The following is a 16,882-nucleotide window of genomic DNA, read 5'->3' as shown; positions in this document are numbered from 1 at the left end:
CTGGAAAATTGCGTAAATTTGCAAACTATTGCGTCTGATTACACCTGTAAGTTAAATTATTGAAAATAGAGCAGGAATAATCAATAAATCGTCTGTTAGAGTCACAAAACACAATTATGAAGAAAATTGAGTTAAATGTCACTAAGTGATTATTTTTTTGACGTTCTATAATATGAAAAACTCGTTAGTGTCAATAATAGAGCATAAAGCATTCCAACGAGAAATACATTTTATTATGTACAATATAAATTCCTCTTTTTTTTCCGAGTGACAAGTAAAATTTTTTCTCCATGATGCGAAATTGATGCTTTTATCTTTAAATCGAAAAAAACATATTTAGGACCAATAAAAGCCCAAAGAAAAACAACCCATGTGGAAATTTTCATATCCTCCATATTTGTAATGCGCCCCTGGTTACAAGATATACAAAATAAAAAACCATTCAAAAAGCCGTTTTTTCTAAAGAAAAAAATCCAAAAAGAGCATAACAATTTACTTTCTTTAAACTTTAAATTAGTGCAATAAACTCACCTAACAAGAACAAAAACACTATGCCAAGGAAAAGTTGTTTAATAGTTCCACTAAAATGAAATAAAGCAGAACTAAAATGACTTTCATTTATCAAGTACAATTTCAAGTTTATCTGCAAGATCTGAATCTAAAACACAATAACTATTACTAAACCACAATATTATTAAAGCATACTAACTAATAATTTTTTGAAATTATTTTGAATATTTGACACACACACATATGTTAAATTATATATATATATATATATATATATATAAACACACACATACATGTTAGTCTTTTTTTTTTTAGGTAATACTTGTTATAAGAGCAATTGAAAGTAAGTTAAGAGCATTAATGTTTTAAATTTTTTAAATGTTAACTGTTCATTATAAGTTAGTATTTCAATAATTTTTTGATTAACAAGTGGTGTTAACAATTAAAGTTAACAGGAGTTATGCAATTGATTAAAAAATTTTTTTTTATAGGTAAGTTTACAGTGGAACAAGAAATTATTGTGCAAAAAAGTTATCCCATTGCAATACTGCAGACTCTTGATAAAGAATATTCGGTAGAGTTTGAAGTAAAACCAACAAAATTTCAAGCAGGGTTATTTAGTGTTGTTCATTTATCAACTGGAGGAAATGACAATAGTTATGGTGACAGAACTCCAACCATATTATTTTATGATTATGGTAGATTGTATATATGTTCAGCAATAAATGGGAATAAAAATAAGTGCATCTTTTCTCCTGACCGACTTCTTTTAAATCAGTGGTTTTTTGTCAGAGTTTCACAAGAATATATTAATCAAACCAGCTATAATTACACAGTTAACTTCAATGGAATAAATACCTCCATACTTATTAATAATGATGCTAGAGTATTTTCAGATGTTCAAGTGTTTACATCAAGTCCTTGGTATTCTGCTCAACCATGCTCAATCAGAAAGCTTACTATTACTGGAGGTAATGTTAGTGAAGGTATGAATTTCATAAGTTGAAACTTTGGCTTTTTTAAGCTTTTAATTTTTTTAATAAGTATAAGATTTTATGAGCAAAAGTTTGAATTTTTCTAAAATGTGATAGGTTCAGAAAGTATGTGACTATTATACTATCTAATACTCCTTTCTGGCTATTAATGTCTTTAAAGATATATTTAAGAATTATTCTATCAGCTATTGTGTGTATTCTAAGTTAATTTAGATTTAAAAGAAAGTTTCTTTTTTCAAAATGTGAATGAAGCAAAATGTAGATAGAAAAAATTGCTTTAAAGAAGTAATTTAAGTAAATTATAAAACCTTGTTGCTATTCTTTTTAGTTCCCAAACGACTTATTCGTGAAGTTTATTTGGGGAATTCTTATGAATACGGCATTGATGGTCTTACTACTAATCCTAAGTTCCCTAAATACCCATCGATATCTGGTTTTTTAGAAATTTTCGATGTCCCTCAAAATTTTGCTTTTTATTATGGTCAAAGGGTTAGAGGATGGTTTCAAACAACATTTTCTGGAAACTATACTTTCTTTAGCTCCTGTGATGATTATTGTGATTTGTATCTCAGTGAAGACATTTACCCTGCCAAGAAAAGTAGAATTATAAGTCAAAACCAGTGGACTTACAACACATGGAACATGTATTGTTTTTGTACATTTTAAGTTTAAATGGGGTTATAGAGTAATAAAATTTATAAAATTTATACTTTAGATTGAGAAATTCAATTATGTTTATTGTGTTATTGCTTTTTTGAGGTATCCCGAACAAGAGTCAATGTTGATTTTCTTGAATGCAACTCAAAAATACTATATTGAAGCTTTAATGTATGCAAATACAGGATATGGTAGCTTATCTATTGCTGTGCAGTTGCAAACAAATCAAACCCAAACTTTAAGTTTTATTTCAAATGATTATCTAAGTCCAATGAGAATAGGTAAAGCTTCTTTCTTTATTAAAAAATACTTATACAATGTAAGTTTTATTATTAGTTTTCTTATTGGCTATAAATTGTTGTTCTTTATTCAGGAGTATGTTTTCCTACCAAGTGTAATGCTGGTGACAATGAAATTTGCATTTTTGAAGGTTTAACTTATCCTATTTGCACATGTAAAAGTGGTTTTAAATATAAAAGTAACAGCTTTTTTTGTGAAGGTAATCATAATATTTTACTTTATGAAAAGGCTTAAAAATATTTTGATGGAGAACATAAATGTATGTTTTTTATTTGTCAAGATATAAATGAATGTGATTACCTTTGCAAAGCTGAGAATGTCACATGTGAAAATCTTTTTGGGTCATATCAGTGTCTCTGTCCTTATGGTTCCTTTTACAGTGATGCATCTCTAACTTGTCAAGGTAACTTTGCTTGCTAGATTTGTAGAAAAATACATAACCATTCCTTTGATTAGTATGTTTTACATGTTAATCAGATACTTTACTTCCAGATCAAACAAGATTTCTATTTAAATTTCTAGTTTGAATACATAAAATGTGTTTCTCATTTCAATCTAATAAGTTCTACTGAATAACATTCAAAGTTTATATTTATGACAAACAATGCTCAAAGCCTCTAATTATGCTAAACAATATTATTATATTCAAAACTTTGTTAAAAGCCTCTAATTATGCTAAGCATATTATTATTTTCAAAACTTCTAATCATACCAAACAATATTCAAAGCTTTTAAAAAAATCTTTACTTATTTTAAAATATGTATCTCTAAAGTTTTTAGAAAAACCTTTTTAACATAAAATGCGTTTCTCTTCTTTAGAGATTAATGTATCTGAAAGCATATTTTAGTGTTTAAATGTGTTCATTTTAACCCTTTTGTACAGCTGATTAATGTACAACAACAAATTAAAACAATACTTTCCTGATAAACTGTGCCATACTTGCTGATTGAATATATCATTAAAACAAGTACAGATAGATGGTGTTTATGAACTATTTAATTTCTTTTTTTAATAACTCTGGCTGTCCTTTTGAAGTTAGTTTTTTGGTGGGTAATTCCATTTAAAGTAGGATAGTCATTCCACCCCCCCCCCTCAGATTCCCATTAAATTTTATCCAGTGTCAATGAAACCTATCAATGAAACATGCAAAGTTTGAGCTCCCAACTCCAAATGGTTCAAAGTTTATGATGTTTTGAAATTTAGCCTAAAATGCATTTTTTTTGCCATAGTTGATTTTTATAGCATCACCTTTTTTTGAAAGTGCTGAATCCAAATATGTGAGAAAATAACACAAATGATATATAGACAAATTTTCTGTTTTTTTTACCATGGGTTACACTTTCACTAATTCCTGAAATTGCCCAACTCTCATGGGCTTGAATTTTTTTAAGAGAAAAGAAGAGATGTTAAACCATCTTAATATAAAAAATGGTTTTGGTATTTTGAATCATTATAAAAAAAGTTGATCATCATTTTTTAATTTGAAAATGGTTAAAAAGTTTCTGCGCTTTTTTAAAGTTTTAATGCAGTTTTTATAACTAAGCATTATAAGTAGTGAGCAATGTTTGAGTTTCAAATAATAGGTATTGATTGTTTTAATATATATTAATTCAAACCATCCTAAGTAACAAGGAACATTAACACAATATTGGGTCAATATTGGTTGCTACATGGGATACTAAGTGTCAAAAGCTGTATTTGTTCCACTAACTTTGCAATAAAATTGTACTAAAAATTACCTTTGCAATCTTGAAGTTATATATTAGCTTCATAGTTGTTAACTGAGGACTCATAAATTATTATCGATGTTCATGTTTATCTTTTTATAAAGAAATTGTTGAAGGGCCAGTGTTGTTTAGAAGTGACCTTGTAATGCTTAGTTTTTTTTAAAGTAAATATTGTTTTGAATTACTTAAATAGTTAGCTTAATATTACAAATGCCTAAAACAAATATTGGCGGTATTTTGTTTTATTACTGTATCTAATTGTTGCTTAAAAGGGTTAATAAATTTTTGTTTTTAACCAATTATAACAAAAGATTTTCTATAATTCTAGTAATTTTATAAGGTATTGGAGTCCAGGTTTAAAGCTTCTATCTATAGAAAGTATGAAGAAAAAGTCAGATGATATGGTTTCACCTCCGCATTTGTAAAGGACATATTTAACAATACTTTAATTTTTTTGTTAAATATGACCTTCAAAAATATTCGATTTGTTCAGTGTCTTTGAGTAAAATCTAAGGATTGAAACAATTGGGAGTCTGGGAAGCACATACCAAATTCTTCACCAACAACAGTTACAAGCTGATTTACCATTAATAGTTATGTACTGGAAATATTTACCACATTGTTACATCAAATATTTACCACATTGTTACATCAAGCCTTAATCAATTAAAATATCTTCTATGGCAAATTGATTTATAAGGGAGTTTCAATGTCTACATATTTAACTATCATACTAAAATTAGTGCTATCTGATAAATTTGAGGAATATCAAGCTTTATATAATGCTTCATAGAACTTTTACTATAAACTCAGTGGCAACAACATTGTTAGTATTTAGCCATGTTTTGTAGCTGCGATAATTTGGTAAAATCTCTAAATGAATTCTTTATGTTAGTGCAATATGTAAAACGTTTTTCTTTATTTATTGATCTTTGTTGCATAGTTTTTAAATCCTTTCCAGTTAACATTTATTAAAATTTTTTTTAAAATTTTATATTTAAGTATATCTTGTTGTTGTAAAAAACACTAAAAAAAAATAAAAGAACTTTGAATAGTTATTAAATCATAAATAGTTTGTTTTCATACTTTAAATCATATCATTAATGCAGCATTTAAAAAAAAAAGTTTTTTAATTTACAGAACTTGTAAAGTGTTTTAGATAAGGAAAGTGAAAATTTTATGAGTACATCCTTTTTACATAACAGGAAGTATAATTCTTGCTTAATCAATGCAGATTGCTTTTAGCCAATCAGATTATATATTTATTATTTTATTGAACCATCAATTGTTCATTTAACCATTTGTTAATCCTAACCATCTTCTAAATTTAAAAGTAATACTTTTTACTAATTTTCATTAGCACAAAGTATGATTTTTAAATCTGTAATGTACTTTAAGTAAAATCAACTGTAAATAAAAATTCAAAAACCTTAAATTGTACTTCAAGTAAAATCAACCGTAACTACAATTTTTAATTCAACAATATTTAATTTTTATTGGTTAATGTTTACACTATTTATGTTATGAATTTTCTTTGATAAATTCACGGCTTGTAAATTTGGTACCCCAATATCAATAAAATATCCTATAAAAAATCTTTTGAGGGGTCATATACGGCAATAGGAGTCCATATAAGTAGTTTTAAAATCCTGCATTAAAATCCAAAGGGTTTGTTTAATCTTATAGCTTTTAAGACTTTGACTGTTTTAACTGAAATACTTGTTTCTTAAAAAATGTAAAAAATATAAAATATTGCAAAATGCACTCAAAAAGCATCAAAAAATTTGCATTATGACTTTTTACAAAAGCTTGACCTACAAAACTCAATTTTGAGTGGAGCTGCATGGTTTTGTAACTTTTTGAAAAGATAACAAAAAATGAACTTATTTTTTTCTGTAAAAAGGCAAAAGTTTTTTATTTAATTAAATTCATTTTATTGAAATTTAATTAAATGTTTAATTCAATTTAGTTAAAGTTTACATTTTTGATTATAAAATATTTGTCCATAAGAAAAGCCAATTTTTTGTCAAAAACCATCAAGAGTACACAAAATTTGTGCATTTTATTTGCAAAAAGTTTTTAAAATATTCAAAGTAATGTGAACTTTAAGGATGACAGAATCACTTTGACCATCTGCACTTTCTTTAGGTTTTAAGTTGAAAAACTAGGTGAATGTAAAATGACAGTTGTGCCTAAGCCTTATAACTTTGCTGCAATTTTTATCAAGTCTTCAACTGGTTCATCATCAGTTTGTGATTTTCTCAATTGAAAAATTTAAAGCAGAAGAAAAGCATCCACTTTCCAAAGTAACAGCTCCAAAACCCAAAGCACCTCAAGCTGGGTAGTGGCTTTATGACTACATCACAGTAACCAGTCTTAATTTGTTTGACAGCACTGAGAGATGCCAAGTTGTTGATTGTTGTACCATTACCAATCTCAGTGATATGTTCCAGGCATCTAGGAAGCTTACAGACTCTGCAATTTTATAATTAGGAATAGATAGAGGAGATTCTTTCCTTAAAGTTATTCACCTATATTGCTATTGAAGGTAGTGAACCCTTTGCAGAAGGCCATCAAATTGATTACACTGCTAACAAAAAACAATAAAAAAGCAAATACTAGTAGCACTCTAACAAAACACTCCAGAAAATTATCAGAATATAAAAACTGTCCTTGAGTTGATACAAGTTCAAGAGAAATGTCAGGTGTATTCTTTGGCTATCTCTTGTGACTTTAGACTTAAAAATATCCTTTGTTGCATTCTGCCCCAGAGCAGCAAGCATCTACGTTATTAGTGTAATGTTTCATCATTAAACCTTCAGAAATTTTGGTCATCCATGTACATTTGGATATATAAGGAGACAGTTCTCAGGATTCATCAGTTTAAGTAGAGATATTAAAAAATCAAAAGACTTTGATAACATCATACACTTACCAATCCTTGAGTTTTTGGAAGTTCAAGTTAAGTTATGTCAGCCTTTCAGTTTCAGCCGCACCTAAGGTCCATGCAGTGTTTCATCACATCCTTTAATTCATTAAAATAAAAGAAACAAGCTTGGGCTTTTCAGTGAACAAACAAAATTCTTCACACCCAGACAATGCGAGTTAACTGCTCAAATGTGTCATCAAAACTCAAGTCTTAAAGTATTTATACAATGAGAAGCTGAGAAGCTAAGGAAGAACATCCTTAATTCTATACCAGAAGTCAAAGCTGTCTACAATCAGTTTTTATAAAAATTAGAAAAGCAAAATTTTTATTTGAAACAAAGTAAAATTGAAAATCATTAAAGAATAAATATTATGTTTTATTTCTTTATACAATTTGTTGATTTATAAATTTTTGCAAAAAAACAAAACTTAACACCATAAGTAAAATAAGAGATAATTTCATGGTAAAATAAAATTTTATAGAATGCTTCATTGATTTTATCGTCTAAAATTTAAAAAATGTGAATAATTAATTTTAGCTTATCTCAATTTAGATGTAAATGAATGTGAAAATACCCTCTCTCGTCCTTGTGACTCTGTGAATGGAATTTGTCAGAATGAGAATGTTTTCATTTTAAACATAACTCACACCTGTTCGTGTGTAAATGGATATCAACTTTCTCCACAAGACCAGAGTCTTTGCATTGGTTAACTTTTTATCTTGAAGATTACTTCTTTTTTCATTTATTATTGCATAAATTATATTTATAACTATATATTACATGGTTATAAAATATATTATGTAGTTGTAAGATAATAAAGTATAAATTGTTTTTAAAAAAACTTTTTTTTTGAAATATTTTTTTTTTTAAATAGCGCTTTTGTATTCAAAAATCTTTTTTAACAAACACCCAATTTAGATGTGGATGAGTGTCTTGACCACTGTAAAACTGATAACGCTTTTTGTATAAACTTGGCTGGTTCATTTGAATGTAACTGCTTTCAAGGATATCTTTTCAACACTTCTACTCTAAAGTGTGACGGTTTGTGATCTGTTATAATACAGAAATGAATTCCTTGTTCTTCAAGTGTAAATGCCTTTAAATAGATTTTTAAAAAATACTTTTATATTACTATTATTAAACATTTTTTTGTTTGTTTTTATGAAGATATAAATGAATGTGAAGACCATTGTAAAGTTGAACATGCTTCCTGCCATAATCTTAATGGATCTTTTGAATGTATTTGCATTCAAGGAGCTTTTTATAATGATATTACCTTGCAATGTCAAGGTTTGTTTTAAAAAGTTTACCTTTATGTTTGAGCCTTTTATTGTTTAGTGCCTTTTCTGAGTTGTTACCTTTTTAAAGCACTTTGGGTTTCTATACCTTTTTAAAATACATTGTGTATTTTATTTTGTTGAAAAATCAAATTGAGTGAAGCAGAAAATTTTTTGACATTTGTAAATTTTGCAACTTTTAGATGTGAATGAGTGTGCTGGCCAACCTTGTGATCCTTTAAATGGAATTTGTACAAATGAAGATATTTTAATATCTAACAAGTCATATACTTGTTCTTGCAAAGATGGTTGGAAAATTTCATCATCCAATAGCCAAATTTGTATTGGTGAGCAGTTTAAAAAAGTTTCTACATCATATTATTAGATAATATGCTCATTTAACCAGAGAGTTTTTTTTAGATATTGATGAATGTACTGATCATTGTCAAGTTGACAACGCAACATGTGAAAACCTTATTGGATCTTATAAATGTGTTTGTCCTGAAGGATTCTCCTTCAACTACAGTTCTCAGCATTGTCAAGGTTATAAATGGAATACAAATTTTTTGAGTTGCATAAGTTTAATTACCAATACTTCATACATAACTTTTAAATATTTTTAAAAAACAGTTTCTATTAAATAATTTTTTTTGTAGACATAAATGAATGCCTCAACTATTGTAATGCTGAAAATATGACTTGCATCAATTTTTGGGGATCGTATGAATGTATATGCCCTTATGGTTCTTTTTTTAATCTATCATCTCTTGCATGTCAAGGTTTGTATTAGTTTAATTTTTTTGTGAGTTTCTTTTTTTTCACATGGCATTTAGTTTTATTATTTAAATACATTTATTTTTTTGTATCAGCAAGTTTCCTTTAGATAAGAATGAGTGTGATGGACAACCCTGTGATCCTGTTAGAGGAATATGTAAAAATGAAAACGTTTTTCATAATAATATAACACATACTTGCACTTGCATTGATGGTTGGGAAATTTTGTCTTTTACTAACATTTGCACTGGTATTGATCTTTTTTTTTTATCATAAAATTTTAAAATAAATAAAAAAGCAATATTTTTAATTAAATTTTTTTTATATTTGAAATTGTATTTAGATATCAATGAATGCAATGACCATTGTAAGGCTGATAATGTCACATGCAATAACCTGAATGGAACTTATGAATGTGTTTGTCCTGGTGGTTATTTCTTTAATAATGTTTCTTTAGAGTGTCAAGGTGTGACTTGTTCTATTTAATTTTTACCAAGAAATTGTTAATAAATATTATCAATATTTTGTTATCAATAATAAAGTTATTATATCCTTCATCTTGGCGTGATAATGTTAAATTTAACAGAGTCGAAGTTTTCATTTTATTTTGGGTTTTTTTAGATATTGATGAATGTGTAGATCATTGCAAAACGAATATAAACACTTCATGCATTAATTTAATTGGCTCCTATGAGTGTGTTTGTTCTGAAGGCTTTTTTTTCAATTATACAACTCTGGATTGTAAAGGTAAGATTTTTTTTTAAAGAAGCTGAATAAGTGGCTTAAAAAAGTTATTATAAAAAAATTGGTATTATAAAAAAAATTGGTATTATTATTAAAAAAAGTTTAATTAAAAAAAAAACAAAATGAAAAAAAAAACAAAAAACCTACAGCTTCTTTAAGACTTTTTGTTAATGATAAATTGATAAATTGATAATAGCTATAAGTAGGAAGTAATTTGCAATAAAAGAAGTTGATAAACTATATTTTATAATTTTATATTCTCTTTAAAAATTTTAGTCTTTTTCTCACAAGGATTCATATTTTGCCAGTTATACAGTAGTAGTGAAAATAAACTTTAGTTTAAACTAAAAAAAGTAAAAAATACTGTGTTTAAAATTCAACTAAAAAAGATTAAAAAAATAATCTACAAAAAGTTAGCAATAGAAAGTCAAAATCTTGGAGCAATTTCAAAAATAGTGTCATTTCACTTTTTCTATAAAAATAGAAATAAAGCTAAAAAACGAGATGCATGTTTGGAATATTTATCAATTATAATATTAACTATATTACAATTATTAATTTGATGTCATTAAAAGTATTTTTGAATTGTTTATAAAAATATTTTATTCATATTTTTTTGGTAATAATTTGTCAATTTCCTTTTAGATGTTGATGAATGTATTGATCATTGTAAAGCTGACCATATGTCTTGCAATAACTTAAATGGATCTTATGAATGTACCTGTCCAAAAGGAGCTTTCTTCAATAGTACAACTCTGCAGTGCCAAGGTTTGTTTTCATCACTTTAACTTTCTGTATTATATTTTGATAAATCATATTTGTATTTGACAATTTATAAGCGACGTTTAGGATGAATATCATTTTTTTGTTGCTACGTCAAATATTTATAAAAAAACAAAAACAAAATAAGAAATAAGAAAACAAAAATGAAAAAAAAAGGTATCCTATAAAATAACCTTATAGAAAACATTTGAATCATCTGGCTCTCTCAAAGTCAAACAAATGAGCTCATAATTTGTGCAATTTTATGCAATTAAAAAAACTAGTATTTACTCTTTCATACCTGGAAATTTAACCCAATAAGAAAATATTTCAATCTTATTACTGAATATTAAGTACACTTCTTTTTGAAAACATCTAAATAGACTACTGTTAGGATATTTTTAAGAAATCTATACTCCATTACGTGTTTCTTTTTATTACTGTTGAATGAGTTTATCATAAAATATAACTTTAATACAATTAAAAAGAGTATTTTTCTATCAGAAAATTCACTAGAAGAAGATTCTGTGCTGTTTTTCTGGTTTTTGAATTTATAAATAGCTTGTTTTACACTCCTCATTATTTTCTTTATCATTGTTATCAGATGTTGATGAATGTAAAATGCAACCATGTGACCCTGTCAGAGGAGTTTGCATAAATGAAGATTTCCTAACACTCAACAATACTTACAACTGCTCTTGCATAGATGGCTGGCAACTGTCATTAGTACACCAAAATGTTTGCATTGGTTTGTGCCACCTTCTAGTTATCTTAGTTTTTGTTTTGTTTTTATTTCATAGTGTTTGCATCAAATCATGTTTTTGTGTAGATATTGATGAGTGCTTAGATCATTGTAAAGCTGATAATGTTACATGCATTAACTTAAACGGATCTTATGAATGTGTTTGTCCAAAAGGAGCTTTGTTCAACATCTCATCTCTTCAGTGCCAAGGTGATTATACTTTTTGTTTTTGATTTTTATAACTTGTTTCTGCAAATTATTTTTTAGTGGTAGTCTTACATGTCACACACTATGAATGTTAAAACATAGAGATGAAAACTTTTGTGTAAAAATATTTATTTTCTGTTTACAGATATTAATGAATGCGATGGAGGTGCTATGAGCTATCCATGTGATCCTATCAATGGCATATGCGTAAATGAAAATGTCTTGGCAGTTAACATTTCGTACAAATGCTATTGCAAAGAAGGATGGCAAGTTTCTATGATAAATCAAAGTCATTGCATAGGTTTGTTTTTTTTACTAAACATTTTCTGCCATCATAAATTTTTTTATTTGTCATCTTGGTTGCTTTGTGTTATTGCTGCATCTTTTTCATATATGTTGCTTTTTTTTATTGTTTATCTTGCTCTCCTGTCAATATTTTTTTAAATAGATGTTGATGAATGTCTTCACAGCTGCAAAGATAATAATGCAAAATGCATTAACTTGGAAGGATCATATGAGTGTCACTGTCCTAATGGATCTTTCTTCAATAGTTCTTCTCTGAGTTGCCAAGGTATTAGAGAACTATTTACATAAAGCTGATAAACTATTATAAGTTGAGGTCTCTTTGCTAGAATGTGCTGTATGTTGACTATTGTTTTTTGTTATTGCTTATATTTAAAAAGAACAACTGACCATCAGTAAGCTTACAAATCAACACTGTTTGTGCTCTTGATTTGTCAGCTTTGGTGTTGCACCATGATACTTAAATCTTCTTGACACAGTAAACTTGCCTTTCAGATGTGAATGAGTGCAATGGACAACCTTGTGATCTCATCAGAGGAGTCTGTAAGAATGAAAATGTTCTTCTTACTAACAAGACACATACCTGTTCTTGCATAGATGGCTGGGAAATCACATCATTAAACAGCACCACATGCAGTGGTAATTTGTTTGCTCATGTTTTGTTTTTAATGCCAGATCACCAATATCAGTTTTGCTTCAAACAAGTGCATGAATTAGAAAAAAAATATATATATTTTTTGTTATCAAATGTAAAATGTTATTTGGAAAAGATGTTGAAAATCAGTTATATTTTGTTGTTGCTTTTCGTAAAAAGATGTAGATGAATGCGTTGATCATTGCAAAGCAGAACATTTTAAGTGCAACAACCTTAATGGATCATTCGAATGTAATTGTAGCGAAGGATACTTTCAAAACAGTTTTCTTCAATGTCAAGGTTTGTTATTGTTACACTTGCTGTTGTATTATCTTTTAAGTTTCTGGCAGAACATGTTTGAATTGACAGTTGTAAAAAATGTTGCAAACTATTTTTAGATATTGATGAATGTGTTGATCATTGCAAAGCTGATCATATGTCTTGTAATAACTTAAATGGGTCCTATGAATGTATCTGTCCTGTAGGATCTTTTTTTAATAGTACAACTTTACAGTGCAATGGTGTGTTTCATAATTTTTGAATTCATTTAGTTTTAGTAGTTTTTTAACTTTATTTTTGTCAGATATTTTTCATAATTTAAGAAATTTTAAATTTTGTACTATTACATATTTTGCACTTGTTTTTGCATTTTATTGATGTATTTAATTTTTAAGTAACAGCATTTTTGCTGGGGCAGAGTTATATTGGCAGTGCAACATTTAAGTTATAATTTTCAATCATGCAAGAGTTTTAGGCTTGGTTTTTTTTAAAAAACATTTTCCATTTAATTATTTTAATTTGTGTTGTTCTAATTTTCATAAACTTGTTGCATTTCTTGTGATTGTCTGACTCCTTTAACATTTGTTTTTTTCAAGTTTTTTTTTTTATAAAATCAACATTTTCCTATAAAGCAAATTCATCATCAAAATAATAACTTGAAAGACAGCATTTAATCTTCGATTATCATTTAAATAAAAAATTTAACTACCCTTCCTTGATTATCCAATCTTCTTACCTTAATCTTAACCCTAACCTAAGAAGTTCAACAATTGTTAATTTAGTTAGATAATTGTTAAACTTGTCTGTGGAACTAACACCTTGAAGATAATAAGTTAAAATTCAGTATTTCTTCTTAGATTGAATAATCATCAAGAAAAGAAGATGATAAGCATTTAAATTAGATAAATATCAATTTGTCTTCTTAAGTTAATGGCTGTCTAATGTAATTGCTTACCAATATTTTTTTATTCACGATTATAATTTTTATTCTCAGCAAACTTCATTTTTTTAAAGTAACAACCCGTTTTTATTATTTTTTTCTCATATTTTTTTGGTTCCTATGATTTTTTTACTTTTCCTTTTAGTTATTTTTCTCTATTCTGACTTTTTGCTTTTTTTTTAAACATTTCTTTTTCATATTTTCTTGATATGAGTTGTAATCTTAGACAAAACTTTTACAATTTATTAATTTCTGCAGCATCCACAATCTTTCTTTGTTCATACAACTTGCAACCACAATTTTCTGATTTTTGTCAGTTAAAAGGCAGTGATATCAAAAGATGGTGTGTTTGTAGGATTCAACAATGCAGAATCAATAATGATGCATAATAATAAAATACTGCATATAATTTCAATGGGAATTTTTTTTTTGGCATGCATGCTTGGAGTATGTTAAACATCCGTTCATGGAATTATATGTCGCTACACAGTTTTAAAATAGCAATAACATTGCTCAAAATCACACAAAATCCTTACGAACAAGGTGTTGCTTTGAAGTTCATAGCTGGTTATTTTGAACTTAAGTTATTTAGTGATTTTAGTAATATCAAATTAAAAAACTTAGGGATTTGAGTCAGTAAAAAATATAGTTTTAGTTTTTGTTTTAGGTTCTATTTGCCTTTAGTATTTAAAATATTCAACATTTAAGCTGCTACACTATTTGTATAAAGCTAAAATGCCTTACATTTGATTGTCCTGATATGAGTGCAAAATTTATCTTTATTCTAAAATTGGAGAAAATAGAAAATTTATGATTAATTATGCTAAATGAGTGAAATATGCACAAGTTTCATACTTCAAATTTTTTCATCTTTCTAAGTATTGTCAACTTTTTAAGAATTAGAACTAAACAATGAAGTATAAATAATTAGTTGAAAATTATGAGAGCATGGTTTTAAATGCTACAGTGAGTTGAAATACTGTTTCATTAAATGAAAAATTCCCTTAAACATTTTCAAAAACACATATAAATCTTTTAATTTCTTGAAAAAGAGAAAACAAAAGTAAGTTTAAATTAAATAACACTGAAATTAGGTTCCATGTCTACTGCAAGTTGAAGGAATGTATAATTCAAAGCATGCCCATTTAATTTTTTAGTATTGTGGTGGTAACACATATAGCTATAATGGATAGAAAAATGACCAGAGAATCTTATTTGAATATTTTGATGGAATGAGGATAACTTGTTGAATCTTCTAACATGAACCTAAGCTTACATCAAGGTTTAGCTAATCAGTACTTCAAACAAAAGGAAATGGAAACACTTGATTGACCAGCTCATGTTTTGTTTAGCGTGTTAGATATGAATAGCTAATTAGATTACTTAAAATAGTAATTAAATTACTATATACTACTATAATTATATCTTTCTCATTAGTAGTTTGCTATGATAATCAGTTAGACATAAAAGTTAAATGATTGCTGAGATATTTTAGTTGTTAGAGAACGTCTTCAATCGAAAGACAATCGTTTATCTATTTTTTGTCTTGTACTTGTGTATTTTCCTTATAGTCTTAAGTAGTTTTTAAATGTTTTTTTTCAAAAATAATTTTAGATGTTAATGAGTGTGAAGGACATCCTTGTGACATTGTCAGAGGAATTTGTAAAAATGAAGATTTTCTATCATCCAATAAGAGCTACAGTTGCTCCTGTGTGAATGGCTGGCAAGTATCTCCTTTGAATCAAAGCCTGTGTATTGGTTGGTACCTTTTTTTTCATTTTATTTGTTAACTACAATGTAAAATGGCTTTATTTTCACAGTCAAACAAAAACAACTTTTTTTATAAATGATTGTTTAAAGTTTTTGTATTTATAGTTTCAAATGCATTTAAAATTTAAATGTAAACGAATATAACTGTAATTTTTATAATTGTAATTTTACAAAGTCCAAGTTTTAAGGCAACACTAACTATAAGCTCACCATAAACATGCTAACTGCTCCATCAAAAAATATTGATATACCATTGAACAATATGCTAAAAGCATGTTTTATGAAGCATGAGATAAAAAAGATTGTTATTTTGTTCCTGCTCTCTAAGTAATTTAAATCAGGATGCAATTTATATTGGCATTTTCAATAGTGATTGCTTTGTATTGCATTATACATGACATCTTCATACTTTTTTTAATGAGTTAAAAAATATTTTTATGTTAGATATTTAAAAAAATAATTCAATTTATTTATAAAAAAACTTTCTTCAAATATATTGCTAAAATCTTTATCTACATTTCTGATTGAAACTTCTACTAAATCTTATTGTAGTTAATTGAATAAATTTTATAGAATGTTGATATTATTTGGTGTTTCTAATGTTGAAAAAAACTTAGATATTAGAAATTTGAACCTTTTTCCTCAAAAATGGGTTTCATCTGTTAAGAGACAATAAACGTAACTCAATAAAAAAATATTTCCATGGAAGCAGTCTTAAGAAAATTCACTAGCTAAAGCTAAATTCAGATATTTTTTATTTATAACTTTTATAAAAAAAAATCTTGAAATTTTTTTATTAGACTTTGGTGCTTGTGTTGCTTCCTCAAATATTACTCATATGCAACAGTTGAAGCTGTGATAGCTAAGATTGGCGTTTTCTGTAAATTGGGATACATCTATTTACTCCACTAACCTCAGATGTCAAAATCATTCATTCTTGTTAAAAACTCTTCACCAAATTTTGTTAACTTGATATTGTATACTAACTAATATTACTAAGTTGTTCATTAATTTTAAAGTACATTTAGTGACATGATTTTCAACTAGATATTAAGGCTAAAAAATTCTGTAAATAATGATAATAAAAGGTAATTAAAGTAGCCTGTTAAACAAAGCATCCCAGAAATTATGCTAGGAATCAGGGGCCCACAATCTTAATTTCATTTTCACGTAACCAAATACTTACAAGTTAGTTCTGTGTATTCCAATGTAAACATGCTCATATATTGTTGTGTTGGTAGAAATAAACCATAAACACAACTTTCATTGGCTATAATTGCAACCAAATCCTAATTTTGGGATGATGTTTTACGTTTGGAAGCACATAATG

General features: G+C 27.1%; 1 protein-coding gene across 4 annotated transcripts in view; it reads left to right on the top strand.

Moving 5' to 3' along the window:
• Window positions 1–16,882, top strand: part of LOC145180696 (uncharacterized) — a 56,545-nt gene that overhangs the window by 16,269 nt on the left and 23,394 nt on the right. For 3 of the 4 annotated variants that reach the window (XR_016451011.1, XM_090082662.1, XM_090082661.1), the window contains 24 exons: window positions 826–853; window positions 1,002–1,496; window positions 1,834–2,149; window positions 2,265–2,443; window positions 2,536–2,661; window positions 2,743–2,865; window positions 7,673–7,825; window positions 8,039–8,161; window positions 8,288–8,410; window positions 8,601–8,744; window positions 8,818–8,940; window positions 9,054–9,176; window positions 9,281–9,421; window positions 9,515–9,637; window positions 9,793–9,918; window positions 10,561–10,683; window positions 11,282–11,425; window positions 11,507–11,629; window positions 11,772–11,927; window positions 12,075–12,197; window positions 12,425–12,568; window positions 12,744–12,863; window positions 12,962–13,084; window positions 15,397–15,540. Coding sequence is in view for 3 of the 4 variants with exons in the window: in XM_090082662.1 (XP_089938788.1) it covers window positions 826–853; window positions 1,002–1,496; window positions 1,834–2,149; window positions 2,265–2,443; window positions 2,536–2,661; window positions 2,743–2,865; window positions 7,673–7,825; window positions 8,039–8,161; window positions 8,288–8,410; window positions 8,601–8,744; window positions 8,818–8,940; window positions 9,054–9,176; window positions 9,281–9,421; window positions 9,515–9,637; window positions 9,793–9,918; window positions 10,561–10,683; window positions 11,282–11,425; window positions 11,507–11,629; window positions 11,772–11,927; window positions 12,075–12,197; window positions 12,425–12,568; window positions 12,744–12,863; window positions 12,962–13,084; window positions 15,397–15,540 (3,646 nt within the window). In the remaining variant the exon portion in view is untranslated. Of the gene's footprint in view, window positions 1–507; window positions 626–825; window positions 854–1,001; window positions 1,497–1,833; window positions 2,150–2,264; window positions 2,444–2,535; window positions 2,662–2,742; window positions 2,866–7,672; window positions 7,826–8,038; window positions 8,162–8,287; window positions 8,411–8,600; window positions 8,745–8,817; window positions 8,941–9,053; window positions 9,177–9,280; window positions 9,422–9,514; window positions 9,638–9,792; window positions 9,919–10,560; window positions 10,684–11,281; window positions 11,426–11,506; window positions 11,630–11,771; window positions 11,928–12,074; window positions 12,198–12,424; window positions 12,569–12,743; window positions 12,864–12,961; window positions 13,085–15,396; window positions 15,541–16,882 lie in introns of those variants that run through there. The other variant, XM_090082663.1, reaches the window with a different exon arrangement.

The sequence above is a fragment of the Hydra viridissima genome, unplaced genomic scaffold (assembly GCF_058129835.1).
Source record: "Hydra viridissima isolate aposymbiotic clone 2 unplaced genomic scaffold, HvirCarnegie_v1 scaffold_3, whole genome shotgun sequence".
Taxonomy (NCBI): domain Eukaryota; kingdom Metazoa; phylum Cnidaria; class Hydrozoa; order Anthoathecata; family Hydridae; genus Hydra; species Hydra viridissima.
The sequence above is the reverse complement of the archived record's forward strand: the minus strand, read 5'-3'. Positions and strand labels throughout refer to the sequence as shown.